The sequence below is a fragment of the Carya illinoinensis genome, chromosome 12 (genome assembly GCF_018687715.1).
Source record: "Carya illinoinensis cultivar Pawnee chromosome 12, C.illinoinensisPawnee_v1, whole genome shotgun sequence".
In the NCBI taxonomy this organism is placed as follows: Eukaryota; Viridiplantae; Streptophyta; class Magnoliopsida; order Fagales; family Juglandaceae; genus Carya; species Carya illinoinensis.
Window position 1 is genome coordinate 18,334,987 of NC_056763.1, and position 21,857 is coordinate 18,356,843.

At 36.7% G+C, this 21,857-nt stretch overlaps 3 protein-coding genes across 4 annotated transcripts; 1 reads left to right on the forward strand and 2 right to left on the reverse strand.

The window, feature by feature from the left end:
- The first annotated feature begins 194 nt into the window (after window positions 1-194).
- On the forward strand, window positions 195-5,429 carry LOC122289760 (putative disease resistance protein At4g19050). The gene is made up of 3 exons (XM_043097029.1): window positions 195-388; window positions 2,434-5,035; window positions 5,129-5,429. The coding sequence occupies exons 1-2, from the start codon at window positions 376-378 to the stop codon at window positions 5,031-5,033; spliced, it is 2,613 nt and encodes an 870-aa protein (XP_042952963.1). The 5' UTR covers window positions 195-375; the 3' UTR covers window positions 5,034-5,035; window positions 5,129-5,429.
- Window positions 5,430-6,459: 1,030 nt separating this feature from the next.
- Window positions 6,460-10,817, reverse strand: LOC122289761 (triose phosphate/phosphate translocator, non-green plastid, chloroplastic-like). The gene is made up of 9 exons (XM_043097030.1): window positions 10,170-10,817; window positions 9,394-9,516; window positions 9,085-9,237; window positions 8,641-8,726; window positions 8,460-8,544; window positions 8,163-8,282; window positions 7,970-8,038; window positions 6,962-7,091; window positions 6,460-6,837 (listed from the first exon to the last, which is right to left on the reverse strand). The coding sequence occupies exons 1-9, from the start codon at window positions 10,566-10,568 to the stop codon at window positions 6,767-6,769; spliced, it is 1,236 nt and encodes a 411-aa protein (XP_042952964.1). The 5' UTR covers window positions 10,569-10,817; the 3' UTR covers window positions 6,460-6,766.
- A 3,502-nt stretch (window positions 10,818-14,319) lies between these two features.
- LOC122290486 (E3 ubiquitin-protein ligase BOI-like) lies at window positions 14,320-17,526 on the reverse strand. Of its 2 annotated transcripts, none has more exons than XM_043098214.1 (4): window positions 17,202-17,526; window positions 16,288-16,397; window positions 15,215-15,597; window positions 14,320-14,988 (listed from the first exon to the last, which is right to left on the reverse strand). In XM_043098214.1, exons 1-4 carry the CDS (start codon window positions 17,291-17,293, stop codon window positions 14,455-14,457), a joined length of 1,119 nt encoding a protein of 372 aa, XP_042954148.1. In that variant the 5' UTR covers window positions 17,294-17,526; the 3' UTR covers window positions 14,320-14,454. The 2 variants fall into 2 exon arrangements, with proteins under 2 accessions (XP_042954148.1, XP_042954149.1); XM_043098215.1 differs by having other exon boundaries at window positions 15,215-15,576; window positions 17,202-17,523.
- Between the last annotated feature and the right edge of the window lie 4,331 nt (window positions 17,527-21,857).

Here is a 21,857-nt window from a genome sequence, read left to right on the forward strand (position 1 = left end):
TAATAAATATAGTGTTTTTATAAGAAGTGTAGATTTAAGTATCAAAACGACTGACAATCTCTCATTAAACACAATTTTCCTTAATTTTCTGAAAGTTGGAACACTTGCTTTGAACACAAGGCATTCCCTTGTGGGGTCCTGAAAAAGCATGATTCCCATGGGCCCTACACGAGTTCTATAAAGGGGTGGCAATTGTAAAGATAATTGAAGTCTTATGTGATAAGAATTTTGGCATTAAAGTTCATAATTTCAGATCTAATGCTAGTTTTATGGCCTATTTAAGGAGGAGAGTTAACCCAAGATAGGATGTGCATGCATTCCATCTACTAAACTCTTACTCATCATCATTCAAAGCTTCAACTTCTTCGCTTTCAAATGGAGCCAACAGGTACGTAGGTTTTCAAGATTTGCATTGATCCTTATGGTCGAGATAGATACATAAAGTAGATTACGCAATAATATATATGAGTAGTTCTGTTATATACAGTCATTTTTACGTATTTTTTATGCACTTTACTGGTATAATTAGATAAAATAATTATTTTCTATTAAAAAAATTGGTAGAGTGTTCAAATAGTAACCAAAAGTGACCGTATATAAAATTTTTTATTATTGTATTATTACTATCATTTTAGTTTTTGGCACTTTTTATAAGTTTTATAATCTTCTTTGTATTTTTATGTTGAAACTTTGTTTCTTTTTATTATTTTGTATCTGATCTTTTATATTTTCTTAAAACTAGTGCTTCGTTTAATTATTTTTTAATTCCTAAATTATTTAGCACAACTTTGCAATATGCTGAGATGGCATAACTCTCATTGTTTCTTCAGACAATTGTTAAAGGAGGGACTATTTTTTTAAAACCCAAAATGTAAGGACTTAACATTAAACAAAGTTTGAAAACCCAATACCTTCTTCTCGAATTAGTTTTGGTGGTATCCTCCCAATTGATTTACGGTTCGAATCTTCGTGTGCAAATAATTTTTAGCGGTCACTGGATTGAAAGAATTTTTTCTATGCACTTACAGGAAACTCCTTATTAAGAACTTGTACATTCTTAGGTTTAATTCTCGAGTTATCCAAAGTACACTCCACAAAAACCCAGTTATAATCCTAAGTTATAAACTACCGAGGTCACCTGTATATTTAAATAGTTTGTAATTAATTTTAGCGCTTGATCATAGGCATTTTAAATATTTTTATAAGTCAATAACTTCAATGAAAAAATCACTTATAATATGACACATTAAATCACTATGAAATGAAATACTTCCACGAGTAGATAAAGATAAGAGATAAACCCGTCACAAAGTACTACTCAATTTGCAATCAACCCTAAACTTTTTGAAGATTTTTTAGTTTTTCAGGGTATTTGTTTCAAATTATTTTATGGAGGGGTACATTTAAACTTTTTAGTAGTTTTGACTCTTGAGGGATATTGATTGCCAAAATTAATAGTTTAGAGGAGTGATTATAAATTGAGTGATTCTTTGATATTTGATAAATGATATTTACAGTCATAGAATATGTAAGCATCGCGTACGTAATCCTTTTGAAAAAGTGAGTAAATACAGGATTCACATAAAAAGTAATAATTTTTTAATAGTAGACTTAACTCTTTTTTAAAATAATTGTGTGACATTTACATACTTCATGACTATATGTAGCATTATTTTTAATATTTTACCCAAAAATTTTATGCAGCTACTTTAGTTCATGTGTTGTGGTTGCATTTTTTGAGCTAATCACTCCCCAAACTTGTGTCATTTTGTTTCTCAACTCATGATTGACTGTGTTATAGCTGTCCTTATTACTTCAATTCAATTATATTTTTCAAAAATGTTTCATGGGTAGAATCGAGAAGTTCAAGAATAGTTAGTAAGAGGATCGTGACCTCTTAGAGATCTATCCTTACAATATTTATTATTTGACGGTACAAATCTCGCTAGCAAAAATAAATTGTAAACGTTGACTTTATCTTGATAAATAATATTTGTAATCGTAAATGTGCAAGTATCGTGCAATTATTTTTAAAAAAATAAATAAATTTAAAATTCACATAAAAAGAAATTAATTTTTTAATTTTTTAATAATAAACTCTACTCTTTCTCAACGCGACTGCACGACACTTACGTATTTTAAGACCGTACATAACATTACTCTTTTATTTTATATCTCTCTTCCATTCATTACTCGAACTCTAAAAAACCCTAATCCTCGAAGAGATGAGATAGCCCTTTCAACCTTGCTACTAAACGATATCAGTATATATTTTAGTTATCTATTAGTAATTTGTTTTCATTTTTACTTTTGTGGTAGATATCTTTCTGGTTGGCAAACTTTACGCGACTCTTTTTACAAAGTAGAACCTCTGTTTCTTTTTCTTACCTAAATTTATTTTCATTATTATTATTATTATTATTATTGTATCAGCCACAGCCTCGATGACAATGCAACAAGAACAGCAATTCAAGAAAATAGTGTATCTGTTAGAGGACAAGAAGGCAAAAAGTACCATTGCCCTTGTGGGGGATGCAGGAGTAGGTAAAACTTGGATGGCTAGAGAGATCAATGATTATTATATCAATGAATCTATCAATGGGGGCTGCTTTTATGGAACTCTTTGGTTCTCTATGAACGAAAAGTATGACGAGAGGTCCCTTTATGAAGCCATTGCCCGTCAGTTGTCTGTACATTCAAGTCTCGAGGAGGATGAAGGTAATGTCGAAAAGGAAGATCAGGCAACACATGAGAAAAAGAAGCTGAAAGGGCTGGAAAACAAGATAACTGAGAAACTCAAGGTAATGATAGATGAGAAGTTTGGAGGAGATAGAACTTATGAAGATAAAGCATTTATTCTACTGATTCTAGATGATGTTTGTTGTGAGAGTAATGAAGAGGAAACTAGGTCCAAATTGGAAAAGCTGCTACCAAAGGAACCAAAAACTGCATTGAAGTTTTTAGTCACAAGAAGGAACAAAGCTCGCAGCAATGAGACTGAGAATGAAGAAGTGATTGAGATTAAACGCTTGTCAAATGAAGAGTCAGGGACTCTACTGAAGGAACTTATAAGAATCTCAGTTCCCAACAAGGAAAGTTTTGGAGAAAGCATTGGGGATGTTGCAGAAAAGAGCAAAGGTCTGCCAGCTGCAGTGATCAAACTGGTAGCAGAAGCCTTAAATCAATCCGGAGAGCATGATTCAGGGCTTTTGAAGTTGGAGAGTGCCCTGAAAGAAGCAGGCAGTTATGAGGAACTAGACAAATGCATAAGGCCGCTCCTGTGCTATGCGATTGACATGCTGCAGGGTGGAGGGACCGACGCAGTTGAGGCTTTGGTTAACTGCTATTGGCATAGCTGGGAATTCTTCCACGCACATGTTCATGGTGCAATAGATTACAATGAGTTGATATTGAGCTGGATATTGGAGGGATATTTTGGTTCTGCTGATCGTGTCAAGGAGGCATATGAAGAGGGTTATCGTGTGCTGATGAAGCTTATTGAACGTGGGGTGATGAAAATGCAAGAAGGTAAACTTGTTACGATGGAAGAATTGGTTCTTACGGTTCCTGATTGTCGTCGTGTTGGATATGAGCAGAGATCAATCCTGGGATTGGCTCGTGTTCTTGACGAAAGCATTTGGGAAGGTTTTGGAACAGTTGCACCTTCAGATGATATGATAATGACACCGAGAATTCACCCAAGACAGAGTAATGTTTCCACTCTTCTCATTCATGGAAGTCGTCTCAGCGGAGCAGAACCAGAAACATTCTTTAAGCCGATGCTGGGACTCCAAAATCTTGCCATCATCAACCCCAGGTTCAAGTCATTGCCTCCATCACTGTCTGAAATGGAGAAGCTTCAGATGCTGGTTCTTAGAGGCTGTGATCAGTTGCAAAACATCGATGACATCCAACAATTAAAATCATTGATAGTTTTGGAGATATCCGATGCTTGCTTCTTAGAAAACATCACAGATGATCTTTTTGAGCAAATGACTAATCTACGGAGCCTCAACTTTTGTGGAGTCCCCATCAAAACGCTGCCTTCCTCTCTTTCCAAACTGAGCCAACTGCATTGGCTCATCCTTAGAAGGTGCTCTTCTCTGGAAAGCTTGCCAAGTCTAAAAGCACATACAAACCTCGAGGTGCTTGATCTTTCTGGTTCTACATCTTTGCTAAAGCTTATAGATAAAACATTCTCCTATCTTAAGAAACTCCATTTCCTTGACTTCTCCCAAACCTCGATTAAAAGATTGCCAATCCTTGGCAAGCTTGAAAATCTCACTCGACTCTTACTGCGTGACTGTAAGTTAATTAGATTACCTTCCTTTAAAGCCTTACCTGCTCTTCAGTATCTTGAGCTTTCAGCTTCTAATATGTTGAAGGAAATCGGTGGAGAGTTTTCTGAAAATAAGGATAAACTCCAGATCCTTGATTTGTCTAAGACTGAAATCAAATGCTTGCCTTCCAATTTCGGCAACTTTCCAAATCTTGAGCTGCTTGATCTTTCTGATGCCTCTAAATTGGTTGAAATTCCAAAAAAAGCCTTCAAAGAAATGGTTTCCCTCCGTCATCTCAACCTCTCAAACACCAAACTTCAACATCTACCAAACATATCCAACCTTGTTAACCTTAGTCAGCTCTTTCTAAAAAGTTGCCCATTACAAGAATTTCCAAGAATGGAAGGGGTACTTCCAAGACTTGAGGTCCTAGATCTGTCAGAGACAGAAATAACGTCTTTATCATTAAACAATCTTGGCAGTCTTCGGGAGCTCAAGTTAAGAGGCTGTTCTAAGTTGGAGCAGCTTCATCATTTGGAGTTGCTTGTTCATTTAGAGGTTCTTGATTTTTGGGAGACGGGAATCAACAAATTTCCCCTCGAGATCTATGAGTTGACTCAGTTAAAGCACCTTGATCTGCCAAAGGGTATTCAAGAACTTGACTTGGGGAAGATGAAGCACCTGCCAGAGGAGCTAAACTGGGATGAATGCGGCATCTTCGAGGTGGGAAAACCTGCCTTGCATATCGATTAGAGGTAAGATATTTTTCAAAGATTTAATGGAAAACCCCGATCAAGTTATGGGAGAAAGACTAGAAAGAATTTCACTTTTCTGTTTTTCCTGAGCAGGGCAGATATGGATATATCCTTTAGCACAAAGTTGATCCAAGATATAGAAGAATTTACTTAAAATATTGTCTTTTCCAGAGGTATGTTTCCGATATTTGATTGTTTTAAAGGTATACGTACATGTGTCTTTGACCGGAAATAAGTTCATCAGACTGTTATCACCCATGAACTCTCTTTATTTATTCATTCTAATTTGTTTGTTTGATTTTCCTTTAGAGGTTGATTAACATGTAATAGCCTGTGTGCTACGTATTTGTGTATCCAAATCCATTTTGTTGTAGATAGTATATAGATTTTGAAATTAGTTATTTGTTTAGTTTATATGTTGCATAGATTGGCATGCTCGGAGGACTTAGAAATTAGTTTTCCTATGCATTAACAACTTTTCTCACCCCACACACGGCTTTTCTTTTTTTTTTTTTTTTTTTTAATATCAAACCCATCGTCACCGAATCCAAAACCTCTCATCAAACCCTCCCTCTCTCTCTCCTTAAGCTCTCTCTCTCTCTCTCTCTCTCTCTCTCTCTCTCTCTCTCTCTCTCTCTCCGAGCTCCAGTGATTGAGTCTACTGTCACATAAAGTGTGGGTTGTAAAATAGATTAAAGGCTGATGAAAAGAATAATTCTTTAGAAATATCTTGGCTTGGCTGGAAGGTTGAACTAAGCATTCAACCTAGGCAACGCATGAGATTCACAAGCCTCTCTTGGGTCAATGCTCATCTATTACTTAGGGAAAAGAGTAGCTTGAAGACTTGGAAATGATGCTAATGCACTTCTGGGATGGCAAATATCGTCCTCTTAAGTGTGCATCAACGGGTGTAGAATTGGTGGATTTGAACAGCAAAGTTTCAAATATGTTGTGGAGGGTAACGCAGATGTTCCCTCCATCTAGTCCGTTATAGTCAAACACAACTTGTCCTTGTTCCGATTAGTTCTCAAGCATATCAACATGACAAACTTGATGGAAATCCGTCACCAAATGGAATCTTCTGCACAAGATCTGGTTCATGAGGCCATTTCAATTTTCTGATCTCCCTTGTGCTGGGGTTAACCGAACTGGCCCGTTGTAAGAAATTATGGAAGCTTAGAACCTCCCCCATATTGTTTATATGGACATAAAACGCTGCTTGCGTGCTTCTAACATTTTGTAATTCCGTCTTCAAGTACTACTCTCTTTCCAATCAACCTTGTTCCAGAATAGAAATGAATAAACTTAAAATAAAAGCTGAACACTTACTAGATCACCTTTATTCTGGCATGTTCCTGCCTATCTATCTTCATGCACCATGCATTTGTCAGTATTTTTTTTTTTTTGATAAATTTGTCAGAGTATTTAGAACCCCACTAACCAAAATTTGATATAGCACGAGGAATATGTTCTAAATTCAAACTATTGACACAATAGAAAGTAGAAAGGAATTTGAGGAAAACCCAAGATGGCAACACGAGGATGGGTTCTGGGATCAGAGCCATCAGTTGCTCCTGGTCCACGAAAGAATTGAAGTTCTGCCAAAATTAGCTACATACCATAAAAGAACCAAATTACACGCTCTTACTTCCCAGCCTGGCCTAAAATGAAATTCTTGAATGGATGAAGCTAAACAACCCAAATTTGCGAGCAAAAATTTCACAACAAAGCTTAAGCTTTCTTTGGCTTAATGCGCTTCACCCGTGAATATAAGAAGACTCCAGCAAGAGCAACTCCAGTTCCTGCATCAAATCCAAGACAAAAGTATCTCTATGACTGGATAGGAAGGGGTGTAGTAAACTAATACTAACATCAATAAGTCTGACCATACTTTTCCGACTACTATAGATCACATAAGTAACTTACCGAGAGAATTGATAGGTGAGACGGGGGTTTTGAAAAAGAGGACAGAGCTGACTATGACCACCACTCGCTTCACACAATTTCCAACGGAGTGGGTAACAGGTGATACCCTCTGCAATATCATGTAGGAAACCTGCACAGTTCAATCCATTGAGTCAGCAATTCCTAGGAAGGAACAAGGTACTAAAAAATAAAAGAATAATGTTAAATACAGTCCTGGAGTGTGCAAACCCCGCACTCCCTTTTGAAAAAAAAGTGGGGTCCACCATTAACAAAATAATTTGTTCATGTGGGTCCTAGATTTATCCACTTTTTTCAAAGGAAGTGTGCAAGGCTTGCAAACCCTAAGACTGCAAATATCATTTCTATAAAAAAATGATGCACCCATGTAAACATTTGCCTCCGGTGATTTTGACCTCCTATTTTTTTCCTTCTTACTATTTAAGTAAAATTAGTCAAATATTGCTAACATTGGTTTTTTGCCCTTGGAAATGCAATGTGGACCAAAAAATTATTGAATTTACCCCTCCTCTCTCTAGTGCACAAGAATATTTAACTCAATAAACACGCCACCGCTAAATTTTTAAGAACTCATACATTATAGTACTAAGGGACTGCACTTGTATCACTAAACTGGCATGCTTAGGCATTACTCTTGTATATGTCCCGTATACTTGGACTCTTGCCTATTCTTGTGATCAATAAAATCAAATCATCTTAACTAATAATAAAATAAATAAATAAAAGGACTGCATAATGGATCCTTGTGAGCACAGAAAGAAAGAAATGTAGGATCAATAGTTCAATTGTACAAGCAGTCTGAAAAAGGCTTTACAAGAACCACTAAAGAAACATTTTCCAGTCAATTTGGCCTGATTAAAAAAAAAAAAAAAAAAAAAAAATCCTCCTTTGGACAAGCATGGGAATCTAGATAGGTCATAATTAACATATAAGAAACAAATTAATTTGGAAAAAGAAACAAGAAAAACCAGAGTATGAAAAACATCTCACCTGCTGATAGGCATGGAAGCAGAGTGCAGCCAAAAGAGACCTGGTGTATAGTTGTTTAACATTTAATCCCTGGAAAGTAATATGATATATGTTAATCAACTAGATAGACCCATATTAAAGGTGCTTCTGTCGTGAGTGACATCATGACCTTATGGAATTTGTATCAGCATTTAGCTCTCAAGAATTTACTCACAGCTGATTGGAGATATGCAGGAGTAAACTTGACACCGTCCATGAAGATAGCCACAGGAGCCAACAAGAAAAAGGACATTACTGTTATTATTGAGAAGAGAGTAATGTTGTCCAAAGATTCCTGCAAAGGATAAAGTAATGGTGACGTGCAAATTCCAAAAAAGAAAACTAAAAAACCCATGGCAGAGTGCAGTATGACAGACCAACTGCATGCAACTGTTGTAAATTACACTCTTTCATGATCAAGATATAAAAGCAACAGGATTAAGAAGATATGCATCGCAAAAATGTAGATTACCTCTTCCTTAACCATGACTTTTTTGCTAAGGACATTACGAGATTGATTTGTCAAATTGGAAGCCATTGCACTCGAGAATCCAGCCCTTCTCCAAAGTACAACAATAAGATTATATATCATTTTTGGAAACAACTTCAGTAATACTGAATCCTAAACAATATCATACACAGACATATCATACCAATTAAAAGATGCCTCTGTGACTGATGCCAGTGCCACTCCACCAACAATAGGTATAAGGGAAGCAACCACCCATGGAGTGGGAATCTGTGTGATCATGAAGACACCAGTTAAGAGTTGGAACCAATTGATGATTGATGCTCGTGTATATAATCATAAACAATTCTTGCAAGCTATAATTTCCATCAATTTCCAAAAAACCATTTTCACAAAATTTAAGAACAAAAAAGGTTAATTTAATGGATGCTACAGATTTTATTTTTATTGATAAACAATTTTATTGAGCATAAAATAGACAAAGGCCCGAGTGTTCAGACATATACAAGGATGCTACAGATTTCAATGTCATAATTTGTAGAATAATATAGGCAGCCAGTTTAATTTCTACCCAGGACATCTTGGTGATCCAAATAATTAAAATGGGGCAAGAAGCATAAATCCTCACCTCCCCTAGAAATATTACAGAGAGGATAACTGAGAAGAAGGGCTCCATAGCTTTAATCGTGTGAGTAAATGACACTGCAACTTTTCCAAGACTCATATTAGTGAAAAGGTTCCCTAAGGTGTGCACCACTGCCAATGGAAATATAGCTGCAAGCTGTCAAGAAGTTGCATACAAGTAAGTATCGCAACATAAAATCAAATTATGAAATACCGGTGAAATTATGTCATGTAAGCACTTTATTAGGTGTGCTATCGACACCGGCTTATATATGGAATTTTTCATACCAAAATACCAGATAATATGAAATACCTGTGAACCACTAATTTTCGGCCTTTTGTAGAGATTAAGACCCCACATCAGTGAAACAAGTGCAGTCCCAACAGCAAACTGAACCGCTGTGACAGTTACAGGGTATGGGTATACCTTCAAAACCTGTGAACAAGAAGTATCACAAATCGTGCTCCATATTCTTTCTGAAATACCACCATGCAATAATCTTTACTGGTCAAATGCATGCCAAATTGAACTGAAGTATCTCATTATGCAGCGTCTTATTGTGAACTGAATTCAAAAGACCCAACTAGAACTTAATCATGATTTCCCGAGAAATAAATAAATAAACTTCTTAAGGTCCTAGCGAATGAAAAAGAAAAGATCTTCCACCGAAAGGGAGTGTTAAGAAAAAAACAAAGTTTCAGGATATTTTGCACCCGGCCCCATTACTTGCAACAACAACAAAAAGTTCATTTTTTTTGTTAAAGACAAAATCGTCATTGCGTTTTCTGGCATCTTTGGCTAAGCGATCTAATTCTACCGCTCTAAAAACCATACATTTCCACAAATATCAATATTCATAGTTAACAGAGTAAGAGCAAGTCATTCTCTCGAATCCAAATCAAAACCACACTCGCAGCAAACAAAATCCACAACCACCACCTAAAATTTCAAGCACCGTCGTGGTTACATAAAGTAGTGGCAACACGTTCGGTGAGCAGACGAAACAAAATGAAGTCCACAATCAAATCGCCCAATCCAAAACAAACCCAAATTACAAAAAGAGAAACATAGAGACTAGAACCTCGAACCTGCTTGTTGTAAATATTGAAATAGATGTTGAAGAGGTACCAGAGGCCAAACAAGGCTCCGAGCACCACCGTCTTCAACGTGCTGCTGGACTCTGCGCTCTCGGGCACAGAGGTAGCCTTAAGCTCAAAATTACTCGCTCGGGCATCGGAATCAGGCGCGGGAACAGACGTCCAGGGCCTGAGCTTGAACGAAGAAGACGAGGAGGAAAGAGACCAGGATCGATTAGGGAAGCGAGCAGAGAAGGACCCATTGACGGATGGCGAGAGATGGCGGGGCTTGGAAGAGGAAGAGGCGCGGAAGGGGTCGAATCTAGTGTTGAAGGTCGGGTTCAAAGGGCTTCTTCGGGTCTTGGGGAGTGGGAGCAGCGAGGGCGAATGAGTAAACGCCGTGCTCTGCATTGTCTAGGCCAAAGCTTGAGATTTCACACACACACACACACATATAGAGATAGACAGAGAAAAGGGGGTGGCTTTGGGAAGTCCGCAAGGGAAGCGAGGAGGTTGAATTGGGTTGGTGCAGCAGCGAGATTGCGTGCGCCGAGTGAAGAGAAGGGAGGGGAGGGGGAAAATAATGAATAAAGAGAACGGGACTTTGGATCTTCCTAACGTTTGACTGTCGTTTCCAGCAACCCGCAATTGGTTAGCAACACCTAATCGTGGATTCTGCTGATTGACGTTAAAGAAATATTCCTCTGTTTTTATTTTTTATTTTTGTATTAAATAAATATATAATATAAAAATAATAAGTAAAAAAATTCAATTAATTTAATAAAAATATAAAAAAAATTAAAACTGATGTAGTGTGAGATGTAGGCGACTGGAGATCAAGGCTCTTACCAGTTAATCCGTTATGAGTATGGGTTATTTTCTTTTAGAAAAAAATAAAATAAAATTGATGTAGTGTGCCATGTAGGCTACCGGATCAAGGCTCTTACCAGTTAATCCGTTACGAGTATGGGTTATTTTCTTTTGGTGGGCATGAACGGTGGCTTCTTTTACAGTTAGAGAAGCCAGGAAATGTGGGGCGATGAATTCTAGGTGCTTGCAATTCCAACTTTGACAGATTCACCAATCACAAGTGCTATTTTTTTTTTTTTTTTTTTGGTCTAAGCAAGCTTGTATATTATATTTAAATAAGAATTACAAATGTTTAAAGAGGGTCTTTTTCACTTTCAATATACAGAATACTAGCAGAAATAATATCTAATTGAATGCTATCAAACAAAGAATTTATAACTGCCTACTGCGCTACTGAATGCGCAAATTAATTTTAAAATCAATCAATGTTGCTAAAACTCCAGTCTCTATGTGATTTCAATGAGTCTGCAATATTGTCATATTGGAGATATTTGCCAAACAGATTCCCCTTCATAGATAGAGCGACAACTTATATGCAAAGCCAGTTGAGCGGGTCATCTCATTAGCAAAAAGAAGACAGGGCCCTACAACAACAAAAGGCTGGGCCAACCGTTCAGGGTCCTTTGGAAAAGTTTGAAGGTTCACAAGGTCTATCAACAGACCTGCCCCAAATGAATTATCAGATCCAGCGTGGTAATTGGAAATTCAGCCCCCCTTATAATGCCCATCACCCCTTGCAAAAGAAACACAAGGACCTAAATTTCATCCCTACTATCACATACCAACCAGTCCAATTGAGCTCACCTAACTTAGGCTCTCACCATTAGTCTGTTCCTCAACCAACAAAGATGCCTGGGCCCACTATCCGATATGTGGCAAAATACAATTCCTTTAGTGTGGACGGACTTCAAGACCATACTCACTTACAATTACCATAAGAGAGTTCAATAACTTTAGTCCCTCTACTTGAGATTGAAACTCCACCGAAAAGGGACGCTCCTCCTTGCATTGAGGATGCTAATTCTCCAGCATCCTCCAAGATCAGAAGTTTAGAAAATTTCAGAGGAAGCAAACCCACAATCAAAGACTATCATAAAAGAAATCGGCAATGAAATGAAAGAGGCAACGTTCATGCTTTTATCTATCAAATCAAAGCCCTCGATGAAAGTCAAAAAATCTAAGGAAGCATCCAATGAGAAACCCATTCCTCTGTATTAATCATTGATGGGAAGGCTAAGTTCTTAAATGCTAACCCTGCAAAGTTGTTGTAGAGGGGCTATGGTACTATCGGTTGAGAGACATGAATATCTTGAATGATTTGTGAGAAAAGGTTTGGTGGAAGAGAGTTAAACACTTGTATTGAAAGAGGGTTCTCCGATAGGTGGTGGTCCTGGTGGACCATTAATATATTGCAAAGAACTACAATAATCCACAGTAGCTAAGCTCATCTCAACCTTCCGATCTTCATATACTTGGGGTTTTGCGGAATCACTAGTTGAGAACTAGCTTGCTTCTGCCATTCTGAACTCCAAGAGGGGAGATTGCTATTTTCCTTTCTAATGCTATTTTCTTCTTGAGGCTTGAGTCGATTGCCTTGAGGATTTATGCTTAAGAGAAGTTCATGAGGAGACTTTACTCTGATCAGACGCAACGAAGGAATTATAGCTTCAATATTTGTCTGAGTCATATCTTGTAAAAATTGTCAGTTATTCCCCAATTTGCCCCTAACGAAAAGGTTTCCTACTATAGAAAGTTTTTCGTCTTAGATAATGGCTTTTCCTTTTCCTTTCCTAGTCAAAGCTTTTGTTAATATTTATTTCCCTTTATCAATTGGAGGAGACATAAGCAAAATTAGGGCTGAAGTTCCAAAAATCCTATTCTCCTCAATCTTAGAGTTTGATTGGGGGTTTTCATAACTAGTTTCGTCCTCTGCAATATGCTCCATAGGATGTCTAGGAACAATTTCTTGGCCTTGTAGTGGTGGATGAATTGACATAAAAAGTGGGGATTTCGCACGAAGCCAGGGGCCAAAAGGCAGGTGATCGGGTATAAAACTTAGGAAATTGTAGAAAATTTGGGAGTGACCAATTCTACCACATGTATAATAGAAATCAAATAGACGTTCGTATTTGAACAATACCCATGTGTCGATGTTGTAGTACCCTGGCTCCTAAAGCCCTTGTTTCCAAGGTTAGGTAATGTCAATCTCAACCTTAATCCTGATGAATTTCTTACAAGTTAGACCAAACAAAGGATCCATATCCACTCTTACAAAATTGCCAAGAGCTCTCCCGATTTTATAGGCATTTTTTTCAGTCATATGATTTTTGGTTAAACCATGTATTTGAAAATGAAAAATTGATGTGTTAAGACTTATCTCTTACCATGTAGATCCTGTAGGATAGCTTTTGAGGAAGAGGAGATGCCCCTTGAAGTTCCAAGAAATTTGGTTCAGGATTCTCTGTTTGTCACTAGCATTTTGGAATGTGAAGAGAAAAATGTTTAAATCTAGATCTTCAATGTGAAACTTAAGGATGAAGTTTCAAGCTGCTTTGAAAGAAGCATGTAATGAAATCCTATTGAGAGGCCGATTTGCAACTATTCTACCAATGAGTGGTAGAGTTTTCAATTGCAGGTTCATTATCAAGCAAAAGGTTTAAGTCCTCCCAAAAAAGAGCTTATGTATGATGAATCAACTTTTCCATATCCATGTGCTTTTTATGGAAATGCAGGAGTTTTGTAAGGAAAAGGGAGTGAGTGAGTGTTTGGATTGTTATGGAAAGGTGGTAGGATTATTGAGGTGATGGTCGGGCTTGGCCACTAGGAGATGTGGAGGATAGCTCATCTGGAGAGACAAAGCTGGAGAGAGATCTTTCATTCTTCCGTTACAAACCTAATTACTTTAGAATAATCACAAGTGCCATTTTACATGCTCATACATATATCTAAAATGTCAAAAAAATAATACTTGTAACCCCCTATATTTGTGTTACTGCTCATGGTTCATTCATCTCAACTGATGCCAATATCAAAATCAAAATTATTAGAAGACCCCTTATATCAACATCCATTATCTTCTTTTCCACTTTTCTTTTCTTGCCTGTGGGATCAGGAATTCATGATCCTTTCCTTCCAGTGCCAAAATAACATTATCTTTTACATATCGATTCAAGTTATATCCATCACACTAATATAAGATACCCATTATAAATGGCATGAGAAAGCACGGGCTTTGTTAGGAGAGAGAGAGAGAGGGAGGGAGGGAAGGGGGGTGTGGAAACAACAAAAGCCCTGAAATAACAGATGCTCAATTCCACAACCCATAAATCCAGCAGCTATGGTGAAATTAATAAATTAAATTTGTTGCACTCAAGGTAATGATGAATACAACAAGTGTGCAGAAATATGCATGGATGCCATTACACTGCTAAGACATGTATACTTGAACACTTGCAGTCTTCATTACCCGGCAGATAGGACAAACATCAATAAACCCTGCACAATCCTTACAGAGACACAGATGCCTACAAGGTAACAACAATACACAGACTTCCCTGACTTTACAAGCCCTACAATTCATCTGTTTCTTCATGAAGACTGGATTTCCAAAACTATTTACAGTGCCCGGGTGATCTAGGTTAGTATAAGAGGCTGCATCATCTACCTCACTGTCCCCATATCCTTCCTTCCCATGGAGTGCACCTTGTGCCATGACTTGCTGCAAATTACTTTTTAAGATGTTTACAACAGACTCGTTGTACTTTGCTTTATAGTGCCAGGACTTAACTTCTATGGCAACCTGCTTTATCCTCTCCACTAGTTCCTTGTTCTTGTGGTTCATATTCTCTATTTCAAGCTCCTTTTCACGTAATTTTCGGTCAACTCCATTTTCTATGGCACTCAGAAAGGAAACTGTGTGTCTTTGCTTCAGTTCCCTCACATCCTTGAGGAAGTTTTCTTCCTGTTTCAAACACAGCAGGAAGGAACTGGTTTTAAAAGCAAAGTTTAAAGAGAAGCATCAAGTCTACTGCAAACTAATTTGTAGGACTGCCTCCTAAGTGGCACAACAGTGATAACAGAGGATAAAACATTACTTTTACTCTTTCACCTTGAAGAAAAATGGAGGTATTGTTAAGAAGATAGATGTTGACAGAACCACAAGCTGATTGCTAGATTAAGGATATTACCTGAAGCCTAATATAATGATCAAAGTCTTCTTTCTGCCTATCAATTTCAAGCTTCAGATTATCACCAAGGGACAAAATAATAGGGAGAACAGCTGTCATGCTTTCACTTGCAGAAGTAACAGAAGAGTTGTGTTCATCCTCTTCATACGAAAGTTTCAGCCCAGTTGATACAGGGTTAGGATTCAGAATGCTTCCAGACTGACCGGCTTTATCATGAGAGAAGTTTTTGTTTATAGATACAAGACACGTTGGTTGTCTCGAAACAGATTCTGCTTCCATGGTTCTTTTAATTAGCTGCTCCATAGCAGTTGTATGGTCATTTCCCCTGTAGTTCAAAGGGCCAACACTGCATCCAACTGGGACTGTGACAGATTGCAGTTCACCTCATGAAATTAACCACAAGATGCTGAAGATATTTTTAAATGAAAAAAAAAAGCAGGTAATAATAAACAAATAAAATTAAGGCAAGCAAATAGAGCAACAGAAGGCAACTTAAAGTTCAATTGGTCCATCAATCTGAGAACTAAACGGCCAAGTCTAATTCCAACGCCATTGTGGTTGCCCAAACTAGATGATCAGTCCGGTTGCATAAATAGGAGAATATTTACTTTCATCATCTCATCAGTTTTCTGTTATTAATTTTGAAAAATGTAAATAATTCTGATGCCCAAACCATTGCTGGTTTAGGATCTACAGAGTTGGCCACTTCCAAGAGATTCACAAACTCAGTAATGTTGAAAAAGCAGACTTATCTTTGCAGATTTGATTCAATATTTACCTAGACTTTCAAACATGCCTGATCTAAATAATCACGTGATGTGCTGCGAGTATGGCAAGGAGACAAGGTCATTCTAATTTATCGCAGGTTCAAAATATAATAGAACATGGGATGTAACAATGGTCCAGAAAAGCAAGTGACAGGAGCAGGCAATAAGAAGAGCAACTATCTACATGAATAACGAAAATGAAACATTTTGGGACAATGAAACACGTATACGAGAGTATTAGAAAGTTTGAATCCATAATCAGAAGGGTGACAAAATTATAAGTTACAAGTTCGAGGAAAAACTCACAATCCCCAAATAACTGCAGTTGTGGCAATCCACCGGTGGCATATTGAAACCGACTTTCCTCAGGAAAAGTAGGAAACACGGGATTGTTACCATCTCCTCCAAACATATTCCTGTTAGAAACCAAGACAGGCTATCATCATCCCATAAACTAACTAAAATTATGAAGGCTCAACCACATATTAAGAACATAAGCTCAAGAATCCCGTATTAAAAAAAAAAAAAAACCATCATGCACAATGAAGCACCTCAAAATAATAATGGTAATGAGGGGCAACAGATGATCAAGCAAACAAAGCACACCTGAAAAGCTTTTAAAGGAAAAAACAACTTAAATGAATGAATAATAAAAAATCGCAGACATCCCAAAGATATGATTTCCACATCTATTTATATACATAACATATATGTAAAAGAAAATCAACTGCCTAAAATACTGATCGATCAATTCAGATAAAGGAAAAAACAACTTCAATGAATGAATAATAGAAAAATCACAGACAACCCAAAGATATGATTTCCACATCTATTTATATACATAACATATGTGTAAAAGAAAATCAACTGCCTAAAATACTGATCGATCAATTCAGAGAACTCAACAAACCCCAAAAAAATCTAATACAAATGGTATATATTCTAATAAAACCAATATGGAAAAGACCAAACAACAAAAACAACCTTCGCATAACAATAACCTTCCATATATTTCTTCAAATCAAACCGTAACAAGGGGAAAAAAACGCCTACAGAAAAACCCTTACTTTAAAAAAAAAAAGTTAAAAAACTGATAAAACTTGGATCTTTCATCTGAGACTTCCCCAGAAAGGTCAAACTTCAGTTTCTTTTAAATGGCAGCATTTTCTCGAGACCCAAAACATAACATAACCGGAGATGGGCAAAATCAGAATGGGTACCTGAAATTGTGGTCGGGGGAGTTGGGCAGGGTCCGATCGGGACGGAAAAAATGCGAGAGAGAGAGAGAGAGAGAGAGAGAGAGAAGAAGCATAATTATTGTTGTAGGTGGGAGGGAGGGAGGAGGGGAAGTAGTGGCTTGGCTTTGTGGAAAATGAAAGGAGGAAGCAAGTAGTTGAGATTAAGAAAACCGACGATTCCATTTGTACGGAGAATTCTTGGTATTGGTGTTGGCATCGTAGTTGTGGGAACAGTTATCTTCACCATCATCATCATCATCGCCTCTATAGACTTTCTTAATTTCTTTCTTATTTTACCACCTTTTTTCTAATATGAATTAAATCATTGAATTCATTCCTTCTATTCAAACATCTTTTTCTAATATCATAAATATGTATATATGATATTTTATTAAATCATTTTGTCAAAATCTTTACTTTTTGTAATAATTATATTGAATAGGAAAAAAAATTATATTTATAAACTGGTGCGCAACAACTTATATGACAGAATTTAATTTGTACAAAAATTTTATAGATTTAAATTTTATAAATCAAATTTTATAATATCAATAATACGAAACAATTTACATTACATATAAAATACAAACTTAAGTCAATAGATGTATGGTTTATTATCGAGCAGAAGAAATTTAATATAAATGATGTGTTATTTATTATTTAATTATGATAAATATGTTATATTTTACGTAATAAGATAAAAATAAAATGAATGTATGATGCATAGTATTACTCTTTTATAGAATATAAGAAAAAAAAAATTAATACAATATTTTTAATTTTGATGGGGTGAAAATGGGTGGGTGGATGGGGCAGGTAGTGGTCGGTCCGAGGCTAACAGGTGAGCTTCACGACAAGGACAAAACTTATTATTTATTCTAATAAAATTTAAAAAAGAAAGCATAAAAGGCGGGAGAATTTAATACTGTTTTAGGTAAATTTTCTAGGTTTTTTTTTTCAAATTTTCTACTCGTTTGTATATTAAAAATATATTTAAATAGTAGTAAAATAATTTATAAAATAATAATAAATAGTTTGTAAATAACAATAAAATAGTTTAAGAATATCGAAGAATAGGTGTATTTTCAAAAAAGCCATTGTATTTACAGATAAATGATATCACACAATCTTTTTTTACAAAATAAATAAATACGAGACTCATTTTTAATAATAGATTCTACTTTTTTTAAAAAAAATTATACGACGATTGCTAATTCCTCAACTGTATCTAACATTACTCATATTTACATGTATAGTTGTGAGTGTTGAGTTAGAATTAAGGTGTAGGCTAAGGGTGGGTTTTGGGTGTTGAGAAGTGTTGAGGAGAGTTGTGAATAGTAATAAAAAGTAGGTGAAAAGTAATAATAAAGTAATGAATAGTAATAAAAAGTAGGTAAAAAGTAATGAATAGTAAAAAAAGTAAGTGAAAAGTAATAATAAAGTAATGAATAGTAATAAAAAGTAGGTAAAAAGTAATGAATAGTAAAAAAAGTAGGTGAAAGTAATAATAAAGTAATGAATAGTAGTGAGAAGTGTTGAGAAGTGTTGAAGAGACTTCAACACCCAAACACAGCCTAAGTAAATCAATGAATAGTCTTTTGTCCTATTTAAAATACCGGTGTAAGTATCACGTTTATTTCTTTCCTTTTTTAGTAAGACCACGTACAAGTTTTAGATATGCAAGTCTTGCACAGATCTTTTATAAAAAAGAATAACCTTACACAGGTGTATCAATTGTTCTAGAGAACAACGACAACTAATGGTAGTGGATCACATAGGATACACATCTTCCCATTGGTGGGGTGTGTTTGAAAGGAAAAAAAATCCAAATGATCACTTTTGCTCTCTCAAAACCCACCCCCTCTCTTTCCTAACATCCACGAATCCAAATTTCTGAAGCTTTTTTCAAAAGAGGCTAAGCCTGCTTCAATAGCCACTTGGACTGGTAACGGCTTTTAATTTTCATTGTCCCTCAACTTGCTGATACTTCACCTTCATCCACAATCTCTTCTCCGATGCTTCAACAGATAACTTTAAATCCTCACCTCTTTGATGAGTGTCATCCACCCTTTGATCAACCTAGCAAACAAAACTAAATAAAACAACCAATGAACAGAACAATGCTTTGTTTGGTTGCCGAGAAAATGGTGGGAAATAAAAGGAGAGAAAGAAAACCCAATATTTTAAAGTTTTTAATTTTCATCAAATAAAGCTCCAGCTCCAGCTTTTAATGCCCAATAATTTTTGTGGTTGGAAATATTCATGAGATTTATGAAGAGAAGAGATTCTTCAATCAGATGCGGAGATGTCAAGGCATGATTCTTCTATACATCGTGTGTAGGTATTTGTGTTTGAAAAGAATGGATGAAGTTCATCCAAACAAATCTGTAAAGGGGAAACACGTTTCTAGTGTAGTTAAGTTTAGTTTTAGATTATGTACTCAGCAGATGTGTTATTTTATTATTAGTTTCCGATAAACTCCCCTTATAGGATTTATCGGTCTAAAGAGGAACTGTTTACCAAAAAAAAAAAAAGAGTCCTACTAAGGATTAATAATTTATTACATTTTTCACAGTGTGATATACTTTTTTTATAAAATATTTGCGCAAAGATAGCATACTTTTGAAGTTGAAAAATACTTGTTGCAGTTGAATAGGGAAAGTGCCGCGCAAACCCATATTCACGTAGAAAAATAAAACAGATCATTTTATTTTTTTTCGATTTTTCCCTCCACTTAGTTTTCCCTTTACCAAATCTTTTTTTTTTGTTTTTTGAAGGCAAAACAAGCCTTTAGAACTTTTCATTTCAATGAACGAGAAATACATGTAGGGTATTCCTCCATAGTGATGATACAATCTGAAATGGAAAGAGCATTTTTTGCAAGAAGGTGAGCTACAACATTACCATCTCTCCTAACATGAGAGACTTCCCACCTTGCAAACTTAACAAGACCTAACTTAGCTTCAAAAAGGAACATGCTGGAACTGCACCACACCTCTTGGTCCCTCTGCAATGGTTGTATGGCTTGGAGTGAGTCACCTTCCAGCACTACCTTTGATAATCCCAGGTCCCCTGCAAACTGAACAGCCTTTAGAGCTCCATAGGATTCGGCCAGAAAAGGTTCTGTGATGAGAGATTTCATTTGCCTTAGTGTTGCTATAACCATGCCTTGACAGTCCCTTACTACCACCCCTACCCCAACAAAACCTTTTACTTTGTTCACAGTCCCATCCCAATTTACTTTAAACCAATCCTGAGGTGGTGGCCTCCACTCAGTTTTAGAAGAAACTGTTTTTTCATACATGTGGACCTGCTGACTTGCCATTCCCTGTTCCTCCTGGTCCCATTGAGCTCTCTCTTTCACTTCTCTGAGAATTTTGTATGGCGGCCAGAACTCTTGGTTGAAGATGAATGCATTCCTTCTTAGCCATAAATTCCTTGCCACTACTGTGAATTCCTCGAGCTCCTCTTCAGTGAGAATCTGGAAAAGGCTTTCTAGGAGGTGTAACATGGGGGTGTGGGATAGTGTGCATTTTTGTAATTTTTTTGAGCATTGGCCCCACACATCTTTGGCAACTTCACATGACCACAAAGCATGTGCTGAATTCTCTTCCTCTCTTTGGCATATAAGGCACAAAGGGTTTGGGACAATTTTCTTTTTGTAAAGATTGGATTGAGTTGGGAGAGTTTCTTTACATGCACGCCAAAGGAACATTCTCTCACTAGGGGTGACTCTAAGTTTCCATATTCCTCTCCAAACTTTACTTGCACTAGTACTTGATGATGCTTGACCCTTGGCAGCCACCTCCCTAGCTTTTTCCAAGTGATAAGCACTTCGAACTGAGAAGAGACCCCATTTTGCTCCATGCCATACTAGCTTATCTTCTATTTTGAGGGAGCTTATAGGTGTCTTAAGAATCAGCGCAGCTTCCTCCTGGTCAAAGACTTCCCTAACTAGCTCAGATTTCTAGCACTTGTTTTGAGGGTCAATGAGTTCGGAAACAGTTGCATTTGTTTCAAGGATCTTCTGGTTGCTCGTGGGCTTGGTGGGTGTGTTCTTGAGGATCCATTTATCTGTCCACACTTGAGTCTTCTCTCCTGCGCCAATTCTCTAGTAGGACTCTTTTTCAACCACATGTCTAGCAGCAATTAAACTTCTCCATACATAGGATGGTTTTAATCCAATCTTGGCTAGAAGAAAAGAGGATTTAGGGAAATATTTTGCTTTTATCACCTTTGCTGCCAGAGAGTTAGGATCCTGGAGAATTCTCCAACATTGCTTTGAGAGTAGGGCTTTGTTGAAGACTTCTAAATCTCTAAAGCCCAATCCTCCATCCCTCTTCGACTGCCCCATCTTCTTCCATGAAAGCCAGTGTATTTTGTTTCCTTTTTCTTGTTGGCCCCACCAGAAATTTGTCATTGCACTGTTGATTGCTTGTAGGAGACTTAATGGCAATTTAAACACACTCATTGTGTAGGTTGGCAGTGCTTGCACAACAGCTTTCAGGTAGATTTCTTTCCCTGCCAAGGAGAGGGGTTTAGTAAACTTGCTGTTCAGCTTCTGCTTTATGTTGTCTAGGATGGCCTTGAAGGTCTTAACCTTGTATCTCCCAACAACTGAGGGTAGGCCCAAGTATC